A 13,176-nucleotide genomic window follows, 5' to 3' on the forward strand; every position below is an offset into this window, starting at 1 on the left:
CCTCAGATGACCAGTGATGCATTCAGAAGATCCTTTGATTCAAGGGGAAGGTTATTAGACTCTCTCTGACTATGCAATCTCTGTCATCCGTGGATCGTGAGAGAAAAAGTGATCCGTCCTAGGGTCGGCAGCTTCAAATCGATGCTTAAATTTGGCTCCCCCTACCCTCGTTCCTTGTGATACTATTATTGATATCGCGAACTCACTGTTATTTTATTCTCGGAAATACCTTTTCAATTCGGGAGAAAGCGGTGGTCAGTCGCCTTACTGACAATCCCCCCCATTCCAGCGGAGAGAACTTCTCTGACGCTTAAATGTGCTCACCCGACCCCTGAGCAAAAAAGAACAAGAAACTGGTAAGGAATCGTCCTCAGAGGTTGTTCCTGATTGCCGGCACATCGTTCTCGTCTTGAACCTTCAAGAGGATCCTAGGAGTCTTCTTGAAATATAGCTGCTCTGCTCAGCACTGCTGGATCCTTCTTCCCAGGCGGTATTTCGGTGTCATTGGACGGCCATTTTCTCCTATTTCGCATGCAGTCCTTGCCAACTACACCAGATCCTCGAACGTTCCGTTGGATGACGAACCATTCCTACCGATTCAATCAAGATACGGAGAATGTCGATTGCCGACGAGATGTTGGCGAACCTGAACTGCTCTTCAATATCATTACGGATTATTTTATAACAATGAATATTTCCATCACAGGGACGCAATACTGGGAGAGCTATGCAGTCATTGTGCTGGAGCATCTGACTTCTAATCCAAACGGTGTTCCAAGTGTGATAGCGCATTGGCCTTGCTATTGCCTCTTTAAAATCGAATGGGCAGCCATATCAAACGGAACTTCCCACATGCAGGTCAATAGAACCGACAGGAGATATCGCCCAAAATGAGACACTCCTCCCCGATGTCATGCTGGGCTCAAAAAAACAGTTTCAGGGTCGTGAAAATTTTGACGTCGACCCGAGTCCTATCTTAAAGCCGAATTGGGAAATAAGTAAGTACATAATGATGGCCTTCTGCGTAACACGCGTGTCTTTCATCCCGTGGCAGGCAAAATGGAAGAGGAATCAAGGACAATAACGAAGGAGCTGTCACCCTGGATAGGTGTTTCCCTCGTCCAACGGCACCCAGATATTTCATTTCGTTTTACCAGTGTTTTGAAAATTATCTGGGGGGCACCCCGGTTCGGCTGCACAGTATTGAAAAGTCAGCAAATACGCCATTAGACGTCCTGTCTTCATGAATAACCCACCCACAGGGTAGAGGGAGGGGACAAATAGGCCTTGGAGAGGGCGGTGGGTTGCGAGTGATGACCCGGAAGAGCCCCATCAGTAATAAATCCACACACGCCGGATGTACAGTACTTAGGGGAGGGGTCTTCGCGACATATGATGGATGGGGTCTGTGGTTTTCCGCTTTGGAGCCTGGCAGGTAAGGTCGTCAGGCTTTTCCGTTACGCACAGAGTCTGGTCAATTCCTTAACTGGGGACTAGTAGTTGCAGCAGATCATCCTATCGACGGCGGATATTCCATTACATGGTAATTTTATCAACCCCATTCCTAAAGAATGGTACGATGTCCATGTTTTTTTTATTATAATTGAAACCGTTGCAAGACACATACCATGACTCTTCCATAACCTGTAATGCAACATAGATAATGCCATCGCCATGGTTGGGTAACACTTTGTGCTAGATGTCAGCCTGGCCACAGCCCAAGTTTAGTTCTATCCCAGTTCGCAAAAACTTGTTAGTGTATACAACCTTGGCTCCTGGACAAATGCGGAGCGACCCCACCGGGTATATAACATCAAATTCCCTACAGGGCAGTTCCAACGGTAGAATAATGCCAAAGTTTATAATACTGTCTTGGTTATGCCTCTCATGATTGGCTTGAGAAGTAGGCGCTGCAGACTCTGGAGCAATGTCCGATATGATGATCCCAATACGCTTCCAAGGGATGATGTCATCCTGGAAGCTGTTTGAGGCACATAAACATGTAGGAAACTGCATACTGGTTCGACCATGCATCCATGAAGCCGCAGACGGATCATTTGCAAAACTCAAATGCTGGTAGAATTAGATGTGTATTTCACCCTCTTCTTTTAAATACAGGCGCCTGGACCATAAGAGTTATGTTACTAATCCCTTGGCCATTCGGAGCGATCGTCTGGCGAGGCACAATTAGCGTGGTTTTTATCGTGTACATTAGTGTATTAAATACAAGAAAACTACTGGATTATATGAGAGATCAGCTACATTGGCGTGTTTTAGTGTAATTTATGTAATCTATTTGACCTAGTTAACCCTAATTAAGACATCCACTAGATATAAGAAGCACAAACAAATCTTAATCTTGAAACTCTATCTATATTCTTCCTTTCTCTCTTTCTTTTATACTGCAGACACAAGCTTGAGTAGATGACAGGGAAATTTGATGATGATGAACAGGAAAGTTGACAGTAAGTATACATATGCTGGGTACAACAGAATAGAGCAGAAAATCTGTATCAACAAATCAGATTGCATAGAATTTAGTATGAGAAATTATTGGTGGTAGCTTCTGAGCTAACAGCGTAGTTGGTACACTAATCGTATCTCGCTAATTGTGCCTCGATAAGTTAGTTATATATATCGGCGTCCCTGAGCCGATAGCCGCCAGGCGCCAAGTCTCGTGACGCAATGAGTCCCCAGCCGCTTCATCGTCATCCTTCCCCCAACCATCTACAACTCTGCTTTTCTCTCCCATATCAACTTCATCCATTCACTCCTCCGTCGGCCCGAGCTCCATCCTGTTTCATCTACACTTCAGATCTAAAACAGCTCCATTGTCCGAATAACCTTTTTATAGGTATGTATATATACAACCCATTCGTTCCTACTCTCGCTTCCCGGCTCGCGTTTAACATCGAACATCGTACGGATCATAGATTATAACAATTCTCGATTCCCTGAAAGTCGGTCTGTACCTGGTGGCTATGAAGTCTCTCGCCCTTGCACTCCTCGTTGGAGGTGCAATCGCCGCCGGGCCGCAGCAACAGGTCCTCCAGGCACCAGTAGACAACCCCGATGTCGCTGAACCACCACTCCAAACGATCGCCGACACCTTTGACCACCTACGCGGACAGGCCACAAACCTCTGGAATGATGTAATCGACAAAGTCCCAAATATCATGGATACCATTACTCATACCCCTCCACCCAAGAAATTTAACCGTCGCCCGGATTCCGAATGGAACCACATCGTCCGCGGTGCTGAAATCCAGGCCGTCTGGGTGGAAGGCGACGATGGTGAGAAGCATCGCAAAGTCGGCGGAAAACTTGAAGCTTATGACTTGAGAGTCAAGGCTGTTGACCCGAAAGCGCTTGGTGTTGATACTGTCAGGCAGTACAGTGGATATCTCGATGATAACGAGAATGATAAACATCTTTTCTACTGTAGGGCAGCCAAACTACCTCCTCCCATCTGAAAGAAGAAGGCACAACCCCTTCAGTAACTATTGGTTAACCAACGAACAGGGTTTTTCGAATCTCGCAACGATCCTGAGAACGACCCGGTCGTTCTTTGGCTCAACGGCGGTGAGTTTTCCTACGCACTTACTTTACAATCATTACAAACGAAATTGAAAACAAGCAAACGAACTAACCCACATGATCCCGCTGAACAGGTCCTGGTTGCAGTTCACTCACAGGTCTCTTTCTTGAACTGGGTCCGTCGTCCATTACAGAAGATCTAAAGGTTAACTACAACCCGTACTCATGGAACGCGAACGCGTCCGTTATTTTCCTCGATCAGCCCGTCAACGTGGGCTACTCCTATAGTGGTGGCTCCGTTAGCGATACAAATGCTGCTGGCAAGGATGTCTATGCCCTTCTTACGCTATTCTTCGAGCAATTCCCGGAATATGCGAAGCAGGACTTCCATATCGCTGGTGAATCTTATGCCGGACATTATATTCCAGTCTTTGCTTCCGAAATTATGGCTCATAAGGAACGCAATATCAACCTCAAGTCCATTCTGATTGGAAACGGATTGACCGATCCTCTCACGCAATACCCACTCTATCGACCCATGGCTTGTGGTGAAGGTGGATACCCGGCGGTGTTGGATCAAGCTAGCTGCCAATCCATGGATAATGCTCTGCCGCGTTGCCTTTCCATGATCGAAGCTTGCTACAGCAGCGAGAGCGCATGGACTTGTGTTCCCGCTTCTATCTACTGCAACAACGCAATCATCGGCCCTTACCAGCGCACCGGTCGGAACCCCTACGATGTACGGACCGATTGCGAAGGCGGTAACCTCTGCTACACTCAACTGGGAGATATTAGCAAATACTTGAACCAGGCTGAGGTGATGAAGGCGCTTGGCGCCGAAGTGAGCACCTACGATTCCTGCAACATGGATATTAACCGCAACTTCCTCTTCCGTGGCGACTGGATGAAACCATTCCACCGTCTCGTTCCAGGACTCATCGCTGAGATGCCCGTCCTCCTTTATGCCGGTGATGCCGATTTCATTTGCAATTGGCTGGGCAATAAGGCCTGGGCAGAGGCTCTCGAGTATCCCGGTCATGCCAAATTTGCCGCGGCTGAAATGAAGAACTTGACTATTGTGGATAACAAGAGCAAGGGTAAGGTTATCGGCCAAGTGAAGTCCGCCGGTAACTTCACCTTCATGCGCCTGTACGGAGGCGGACATATGGTCCCGCTCGACCAACCCGAGGCGAGCTTGGAATTCATGAACCGCTGGCTGAAGGGTGAATGGTCGGCTAAATCGTCATCCTAGACTGTCTATTCTATACGTTTTTCATAACGATAAACTATAGATTCTAGAGCTGAGAAAGGGCGAACTGCCTGTGATGCATGCAAGGCCTTTTTTTTACGGGATATATTTTATTTTGATACTTTCCAAGCAGTCCACAACTCCACTTCTAGCAGTGTCTTATCGTTGTTCTCTTTTTATTTTAAAGGGGTTTTAATTATGCGGTTTATATTAGTATTTGCATTTTGAGTTGCACAAGATTGCCAATTTCATTCTTCTTATCACGCAGCGCTATCTCTTTTCTATTTCACTCATTTCATGACATTGTTTTTTCCTCAGTTCTAGTCAGCCATTCCCACATGAAAGCGGCAATGCGGTCGCCTGGCTACTTAGGTATAATATAACTAGAAGAAATAACACAATACATATACATTATGAATGTGTATCTTCTTTCCCGTCTCGGGGCGGCTGCATCTGTTTCTTAGGGGAGAGTAGAACTTTATTGATTTAAATTGATGGTGTAGATTAGAGCCAGCTGTAAGGGATGTCACAAGATACCTTTGACGCCTTAGATATATATTCGAACGCGCGTGCCTAATACATGTGGATTTGGCAATTATAATATTCATTGTTACATTGAACTTCACGGTTGAGGGCAGAGATGAGGGAGAAAGAGAGAGAGAGCATCTAAAATGGCCTGGCTCTTATCAAGGATATAGCAGCTGACAAACAGATCAGGCACAGTAGTACTAGCCCAAACTCACTGTGACTGCCTGGACATTGGCTCTCTCTATTGCAATTATCCCACCCCCTACACAGGCATCGCATCATGCTTCCGCAAAACAGGCTCACTCATAGTGAGGTGAGGAAACTGACAGATGGATTAGATTCATACAAGATCTCTTGATGGATCATTTTGGAGTTCATTTTTTTGTCCTTCCATTCATAATTAAAAAAAACACCCTCATTTCATTCCCATAAGTGCCTAGCAAGCAAATAAGCCGCATAAAAGACACAAGGAGTACATGCCGTAGAAAGCATTGTAACTGACCAGTCCCTTACAAACATCCCTCACCTCCTCTCCTCACACAATCCCCCCAAAACCGAACCAACAAAAGAGAAAGAAAAAAAGAACAGGCAAGAAAAACGAGAAAAACATGAAAAAACACCCGTTTAACCCTTTTTCTTGCTGACACCAACAGTCCGCCCTCTCCGGCCAGTGGTCTTGGTGTGCTGACCACGCACTCTGAGACCCCAGTAGTGACGCAGACCACGGTGGGCGCGGATCTTCTTCAGGCGCTCGAGATCCTCACGCAGCTTGGACTCCATCTGGTTAGCGAGGACCTGAGAGTCCTTGCCGTCGGTGATGTCGCGCTGTCTGTTGAGGAACCAGGTGGGGATTTTGTATTGGGTTGGGTTCTGGATGATGGTGACGATGCGCTCGAGTTCTTCGGAGGTGATTTCTCCGGCGCTGTTGTGGGGCAGTTTTCATGTTAGTTTATTACCCACATAGAACGGCTTGACTTTCAAAGGGGAAGAGGAGATGTGGCTCTTCGGGCTTCGGGAAAGGCTTCTTTGGTGACATTGAGATGGATGGGTGGATGGCTCCGAAAGAGGAATGAATCTCTCATGGAGCAAACTGGGAGCGACTCTTCGGATGGTCGTCTTGTAACATCGACATTCGTGGCCTCCAATTGCCATCTTTCATTTTCCTGATCCCAATCCAATCCACTCCCACGTCAAATTTTTTCGAATCCAAGTACCCAATCCCAATCCCAATCCAAGCCCAAACCGACTTCCCGATCCTCATTGTTCCGTCCAAAAAAGGTGTTCCAAGAACGGCCCCAATAGGAAAATGAAGTGGAATAAGAGAAGCAAAAAAAAAAAAAAAGAACAAGCAAAAACCCACCGCTTAGTCAAATCAACATCCGCCTTCTTGCAAACCAGGTTGGAATAGCGACGGCCAACACCCTTGATCTTTGTCAAGGCGTACATGATCTTCTGCTTGCCATCGACGTTGGTGTTAAGAAGACGAAGGATGAACTGGAAGTTCGTCTTCTCGCCGGACACGAGCGCTGTTTCAATAGCCCTTTTCGTCAGCGAGCGACTTCCTCTTTAACTTTTCGTGGAGGAAAAAGTGCGCAGCAACGGGGGAGCCAATACGTACACATGATGGGCGATATATGCGGCGCACGAGGCGGGTATATCGTCGCTTGGCTTGAAAAGGGGAGGGGTTGTCGGAGAGTGTAGTCGAGGGTTGGTTGACGGACAGGAGGTTAGGTGATGTTCTGCTCGTCGTTGAGAATGTTTGCCGTTGTGGGATCGAAAATACTCGGCTAGCTGGAAACAGACTAGCGCGGGTCAAGGCTTGGCGTGGGTTCGCTTGGAGATTATGTAAGTGGATGTTGCGGTGTGCCAAGACGTCGCTTACCCAAAATGGGAATTATTTCGGGCGCTCGTGGAAATGTAGATATTCTGCGCACGTATATCCTACTATCTACACTTTTTCCTACTTTTCAAAACAAATTTCTCGCTCGGGTTGACAGTATAATTCTAAAAAAGAAACCAAAAAAGGCCAACATTGGCTGTACATTTTCGGGATCCCTGTCAAATCATCTCCTCCACAACCAAGTCTAAAAGGAAAAAAAAAAAAAAAAAAAAAAAAAAAAAAAAAAAAGATCGCGAAAATCTCAAAAAGCGGGCTTATCCGTCAAAAACAATGAGACCTCACGATTCGTTGTTGAAAAGTAAAAATCATCATGAGTGGGAAGAATCGAATATAGAGGAAAATAAATAATGTGGCTCATGAAGCCATCCCATCCCATCTCACCCATCCTAAGATTTCAACTCCTACTTCACACACAAGGGAAAATGGGGGAAGGGATGAATGCAACGAGCGAACGACGCTAAAAGAGACATGGTTCGTCAAGGTCCCCAAGATCCAGTGGTTGAGTTCACTAAGAAAAAGGATCGCTGGGAGAAAAATAGGGAGGGGGCTAAAAACGGGAAACTAGTGGGGGAAAGAAACAAGAGGTTGCGTTCATCATCATATACTTTCCAGTATTTTTCGCATTGGCAAAATAACAAGAAAAAGCAAGAGTATATATTTGCCAATTTCAAAACCAAAAAAAAGGTAAAAAGGGAGAAGAGATAACAAGAATCTCCGATATCCGCCCCCAGGTATAGAAGAATGAAACCAAACAAAAATCAAATCACAACAGCCCAGAAGGCGAACGAGAAGCGGGGTTCAAACGAAATCCATCAAAACAAGGACAAGGCAATCACATTACTCCATAGACTGGTGCATGAACAATCACATTGCCTGCTCCCTTACTCCTCACCTCCACGGCAACAAATGCCGCAAACCTGATGCGGTTAATGTGATTATTGCTGGTGTTGGGGGCTCCACACTCGCCCTCTCTAAACTCCGCTTCCTCCCGTTCCCTCTCCCGCGTAAGAGCAGACGCGGGTCGGGCTTGCTGTTCAGCTTGACCCTGGCTTGCGCCACCAGGGCCGCCGGAATGCGGCTTTTTGCTAATCAGCGACCCAAACACCGATTTCTTCCTCGACTCCTTGGGCTGTGCGGAAGGCACGGGAGCTTGGATAGAGTGGGTGGTGGAGGCAGATGAGGAATCTTTCCCGCTCTCCCTATCCAGCTCCAGCATGGAAGAACCCTCCGTTGGAAGGCCGGGCTTCATAGTTTTCGTCGCTGAGCCTTGATCGACGGCAGACTGGGGTTCCGAGGAGCTGACGAGTGGAGGCAGCGATGGCTCTAATTTCATGTAAGTATCTGATATCGGAGATCCGGGGAGGAAGTACTCGATAGCAATCTCTCTCGATTCAAAGGGGACATTTGAAGAGATGCCAACGGCAAGCTCGACAATCATGGAAACACCATTTTCGAGTCCTGGGGGCGGTGGGGCTTTTAAGTGCATTTCCAAAGCCGCCGTGAGCTTCTCGACAAGGCCTTTAATTAACTGCGATCGATTCTCCTCCGAGGCTCGGCTCTGCAACACCTCGCCCAATCCATCCAGCGTGGTCCTGCGCCAAGCAGACAATTTGGAAAGGTGGTTCTCTCTATCCTCCTCTGAGGCTATCTTGGCACCACACCGCACATTGCGCTCAATCATTTTCAAATTGCAACTAAGATTCGGCTCGAGACCAGGATGGAAATATCGGTCAAATATCTCATCGACAAGCCATCGACTGAGACATGCTCGTCCGACAGCCGTCATTTCCTTAGTCCCGACGGCAATCGCATCATCATTAACGAAGCCTTGTAACCAAACCGGAATGCTCCTCCACTCCTTGCGAATATTGAAAGCAAGATTGTTAATCGCGCCATCCAGGCGGGAAAACCGTGTCAGATATTCACTATCGTCAAGGACTGTACGAGATGTAGCCATTCGCTGATGAGCCACGGTATTCTGGAGTAGTTGAACCTGAGCATCCTTCTCGAAATAGTACTTTTTAACTTTAAGATATTTGGCTTCTGTAGGGAAATGGTCAGTAGAGCCAAGAGATTGAAGTAGACGGGGGTTTAGATAATATTGTGAAGATAGAGCCTCTCGCAAAGGTCACGTACGGAGTTCCTCGTGTTTTTGCACTAATGCACGGACTTCGGCTTCTGAAAGGTCTTCGCGGCCTTTATTACTACTACTATTATTATTATTATTAGTTGGCGGTGGTGTTTGTCGATCCTGGTCTCCTAGGCTCTGCTGGGAATGGTTTCCTTTGAAACTCCCGCCCTGGGCAAGATTTGGTGGATATTGGGGTTGGCCACCAGCCATTCCTTCTCGACCTTGCCCGCCATGTTGAGGCGCAGAGTCTACCTGCTGTCGCAGTCCCGTTTGTCTCTCTGGTGGCATGTTGCCCTGAATCTGCGCAGGTCCTGCAGAGGGCTGGAGGGTCTGTCGGAAAATTGGCTTCTGGTGGCCTTGGTCAGCAGATTGATATTGGTTGAGAGAGGATGGCGGCGGGCCTCCGGACTGCTGCGAGGGTGGCCGAGCAGTAAGAAGGGCTTCTGGCTGGGAAGAATACGGGGGTGGGTCGGAAGTTGGCTCTGTAAAGTGGGCAACCGAGTCACGTCGTGTGGGGTAGCTAATCTGGAACTGAGGGTTGAGGGGTGCGGGTTGCTGCACTTCTGAGAATTGTTTCGCCTGGAACGAGTCGCTAGACTCTCGGTGCGCGTAGAAGGATTCTTGGCTTGATAGTGGATCAGTATTCACACGCTGTATAGAACGATTCTCAGGGCGCTGGTCGTATGTCTGAGCTTCAAGATGTGAAGATGATCGATTGGCGTTTTTGGAAGGGTAGGAGGGATGCTGCTGCTGGTGGTGGTGGGATTGTGGAGCCCGTTTCGAGAGCGGCATAGGGGATTCTACAGCTTGTTCTTCAGTAGACTCCGGAGTTGGACCAATAGACTTCCCGCCTGGTGTCTTTTTTGGCGGAACTGTCTGCACTATATCTTTCTTTCGCACGGAGAGGTTCCGACCCAACACTTTGGGTGCAGGCGTCGTAGAGTCCTTGGATGAAGAAAATCCGAAAATACTCCTTCTTGACTTCTTTGGGAGCGATTCCAATGGAGGAGAAGTCTGAGGGCTATGGAGGGTCCACGACAACTCGGACGAGCTCACTTCGGGGTTTGCAGAGGTATGAGAGGAACTGAAGGTACTTGCAGAGGGCGGGACAAGATTCAGAGTCGGTCGTCTGGAGTAATTTGGAGCAGGCTGAGGAGAAGCAGGTGAAAAGGAAGTGACAGCCAGTCCAGGGATGAGATTAGGATCGGTCGGTTGCTGATTCTGATGGCTGTAAGGATGCTGAACCGCGTGGGTAGAGTGAGCATGAGCGTAGCCTTGGTCGTATGTCTCGTTATTAGCATAAGAAGAGCGCTGGTATTGAGCGTCACTGTTGTAGTCGAGTGATTCGCCCGCGGCCTGGGGAGGGGCTTGTTGGGGTTGGTGGTGATTTTGGTTGTGGTGGTAATGCTGTTGCTGCTGTTGCTGATGCTGCGGGTGATTAGACCAGTTGTCGACAGAACCAACTAGTGACGCCTGCGATCTATTTTTATGAAAGAATTGCATGAGTCTGGGCGGACATTAAGGTCACTAAGGAGGCAGTCGGGTGAGTGGAAATAGGTTTAAGTGGTGTTTCCGCGCCTCTTGGAGGAAAAGGGGGAGGGGGATTTGGACGGGGAGTTGTTTCACCCCGAGGAGTGCAGCATCGGAGCAACCGGGGGTTGGCTGGGTACAAGCGAGTGGGCGGTTTAGGGGGGCGGGGGGAGAGGCAGAATGGGCACGGCGGCAGCGGTCAAAACAGAAGATCTAAATATAACTCAGAAGGTGAGGGCGCTGACGGGCGGCATGCCTAAATGCCAAAGGAGACAGGTAAGAATGAAAGGGTTGGCCTAGGAATGCTGCCGATCATTGAGGGATGACCGCGGGGAAGGTGGAGGGGGAAAGAACAAGAACGAGCAGGAGAAAAACAGAAGAAAAAAGCAAGAAAGCAAGAAAGAAATGAGGAACTACGCAGTTCCCCCGGCGCGAAAAGAGAGAAGCTGGAAATCAAGATGCTGTTCGAAATGAAGCCGGAGTTGGAGGAGTTGAAGTTCGACGTACGTTTGACATTACAATGAGGCTGAGTGCGCGGGACAGTCACGTTACCCGATGCCCTGAACCACCACTTACTTCCGGCAGGATGGTCGTCGGGGAGCTGTTGAGGCGCCAATTCATATCGATTCGTGTTGATTGTTGCGCTGTCGACGTTTCTCTGGAAAGAGGGGTTGGTTTGCTACGAGATTTCGGATTTTTCTTTTTCTTTTTTAGTGAAAGTTCGTGCACGACTTTCGCTTGAATAAGCTCCACACTATCCGATGTCCCTTAAAGCCCGCAAGTTCGTATTTCTCATTTGGCCAGAGAGTTGGTGGCTACACCCGCTTTGCAGCCAGGAACCAGCCCAGCTTCACTTGCCTAGTTACCGTGTAGAGAAAAAGAAAAAACACCTGCGGAGGGACCTCGACCGCCATTATCCATACCCAAGAGGGATGAAACAGACGAGTGAGAGCAGATCGCTGCTCAGCCAGGTTCCATGGATGGGTCCTCGGAAGGCCCAGCGGACATGGGCCGCCCCTGGGCAGGCCAAGGCTTTAAATTCACTCCACTTAAACCCGTCCGGTAAACCCGATAATGAAACTCTTCGATATAGTATTGCTGCAGACAAACCCCGCCGACGATGATCCACTGATACAGGATACACATGTAAATGCAGAAGTGGTGGGATGGGCGAACAACAAAGCATAAACGGATCTTATCATAGTCTTTCGCTCCGGAATGGAATTCAATAAAGTTCATCCAGAAAATATTTTCTGATGGTCATCGCATCGGTGCCTAGTAACTGCTGCTACAAGCCGACCTATTTTTAGCGCGCTGGATTTCCTGTAGTTACCGCTTGTTGGGAAAGTTACAGCGTTACTCTCCGTCTTGCAGCGTAACTTTACTCCACAGATGGGTTATTGTGGTGGACGTATTGCTTGCGAAAACAGAATTTTCCCAGTCCCCTGAAAATTAGTAGTAAAACACCACAAAAAAATCAAAATATCCACATTTCTCTAGAATCATTCAATATCATCCAATATACGTCTTTTTCAATCAAATATTGTAATGGGGCTGGGGGTGTGCGCTTCTTGCGGCACGAGAACAATAGCCAGCGGAACCACAATAATAAGAATATCAAAGAATCATCATCGAGAATAACCACACAAAGAATAGCTATATACACACACACACAAAAGAATATCATCAAATTGAACACGTAGGAAACACCACACATAAGAATCATCTAAGAATTGATACATATATGCAGCGAAGCCCGGCGAAAGGTTGTTCCAATCCGAGATCGCTCTGAGACCACTACATAGTCTCATTACCAAATTGGTTGATCCCAATACACAGTACTGCGTACGAAGGGCGCTATCAAAAGAATTGCGCCGGTAAAAAGACAGCTAGACAGCGCCACAAATCTTGGCAGAAATTCACACTGTATTTTATACTGAATATTCAGCTCTTGATTATTCCTTGTCTTCACTGCTATTTAACATGAAATCTGCAGGTCAATCTACATATCAATCTGCCTGCCAATCTGCCTGCCAATCTACCACCTTACAAAGTCAGATGAGTATTCTATTTCTTCATCTACTCATACCGCCTTTCTTCTCTATACTCATTGCCATCTTCGAACTCTATAATCTTTTCAATATGTACAGAAATCTACTCAATTCATGTCTGTATCTAGACTGACCGTGTGACCGTGTCTGAGATCAGAATCAAACTTTACAGTTATTATATTACTTAAAAGCATTACTTCTGATCATGATTTATATTCATTACATTAGTTTCAAATCACATTATTTTAAA

The 13,176-nt window shown here is 47.3% G+C and overlaps 4 protein-coding genes across 4 annotated transcripts; 2 read left to right on the top strand and 2 right to left on the bottom strand.

The window, feature by feature from the left end:
• Positions 1 to 531: 531 nt before the first annotated feature.
• Positions 532 to 1,084, top strand: BDBG_08831 (uncharacterized protein; the record flags this gene model as incomplete). Its single annotated transcript, XM_031723749.1, has 2 exons — positions 532 to 778; positions 867 to 1,084. 2 exons carry the CDS (start codon positions 532 to 534, stop codon positions 1,082 to 1,084), a joined length of 465 nt encoding a protein of 154 aa, XP_031581043.1.
• A 1,315-nt stretch (positions 1,085 to 2,399) lies between these two features.
• Positions 2,400 to 7,431, top strand: BDBG_08833 (carboxypeptidase Y). Its single transcript, XM_002620760.2, has 5 exons — positions 2,400 to 2,465; positions 2,629 to 2,854; positions 2,934 to 3,441; positions 3,523 to 3,582; positions 3,672 to 7,431. The coding sequence occupies exons 3-5, from the start codon at positions 2,982 to 2,984 to the stop codon at positions 4,787 to 4,789; spliced, it is 1,638 nt and encodes a 545-aa protein (XP_002620806.1). The 5' UTR covers positions 2,400 to 2,465; positions 2,629 to 2,854; positions 2,934 to 2,981; the 3' UTR covers positions 4,790 to 7,431.
• BDBG_08834 (40S ribosomal protein S18) lies at positions 5,100 to 7,434 on the bottom strand. Its single transcript, XM_002620761.2, has 3 exons — positions 6,933 to 7,434; positions 6,675 to 6,840; positions 5,100 to 6,236 (listed from the first exon to the last, which is right to left on the bottom strand). Exons 1-3 carry the CDS (start codon positions 6,934 to 6,936, stop codon positions 5,939 to 5,941), a joined length of 468 nt encoding a protein of 155 aa, XP_002620807.1. The 5' UTR covers positions 6,937 to 7,434; the 3' UTR covers positions 5,100 to 5,938.
• On the bottom strand, positions 7,435 to 12,306 carry BDBG_08835 (uncharacterized protein). Its single transcript, XM_031723750.1, has 2 exons — positions 9,351 to 12,306; positions 7,435 to 9,257 (listed from the first exon to the last, which is right to left on the bottom strand). The coding sequence occupies exons 1-2, from the start codon at positions 10,846 to 10,848 to the stop codon at positions 8,047 to 8,049; spliced, it is 2,709 nt and encodes a 902-aa protein (XP_031581044.1). The 5' UTR covers positions 10,849 to 12,306; the 3' UTR covers positions 7,435 to 8,046.
• Positions 12,307 to 13,176: the final 870 nt, after the last annotated feature.

This window comes from Blastomyces gilchristii, assembly GCF_000003855.2.
Source record: "Blastomyces gilchristii SLH14081 genomic scaffold supercont1.29, whole genome shotgun sequence".
In the NCBI taxonomy this organism is placed as follows: Eukaryota; Fungi; Ascomycota; class Eurotiomycetes; order Onygenales; family Ajellomycetaceae; genus Blastomyces; species Blastomyces gilchristii.

Excerpts from the sequence above, each read along its gene's own strand:
- BDBG_08835 (XM_031723750.1), bottom strand. The coding sequence starts at position 10,848 with ATGCAATTCTTTCATAAAAATAGATCGCAGGCGTCACTAGTTGGTTCT. Across the intron at positions 9,258-9,350 it reads GCAAAAACACGAGGAACTCC|AAGCCAAATATCTTAAAGTT; the intron begins GTACGTGACCTT and ends ATTTCCCTACAG.
- BDBG_08834 (XM_002620761.2), bottom strand. Across the intron at positions 6,237-6,674 it reads GATGTTGATTTGACTAAGCG|CGCCGGAGAAATCACCTCCG; the intron begins GTGGGTTTTTGC and ends GCCCCACAACAG.
- BDBG_08833 (XM_002620760.2), top strand. The coding sequence starts at position 2,982 with ATGAAGTCTCTCGCCCTTGCACTCCTCGTTGGAGGTGCAATCGCCGCC. Across the intron at positions 3,442-3,522 it reads TGATAAACATCTTTTCTACT|GGTTTTTCGAATCTCGCAAC; the intron begins GTAGGGCAGCCA and ends ACCAACGAACAG. Across the intron at positions 3,583-3,671 it reads CGTTCTTTGGCTCAACGGCG|GTCCTGGTTGCAGTTCACTC; the intron begins GTGAGTTTTCCT and ends CCCGCTGAACAG.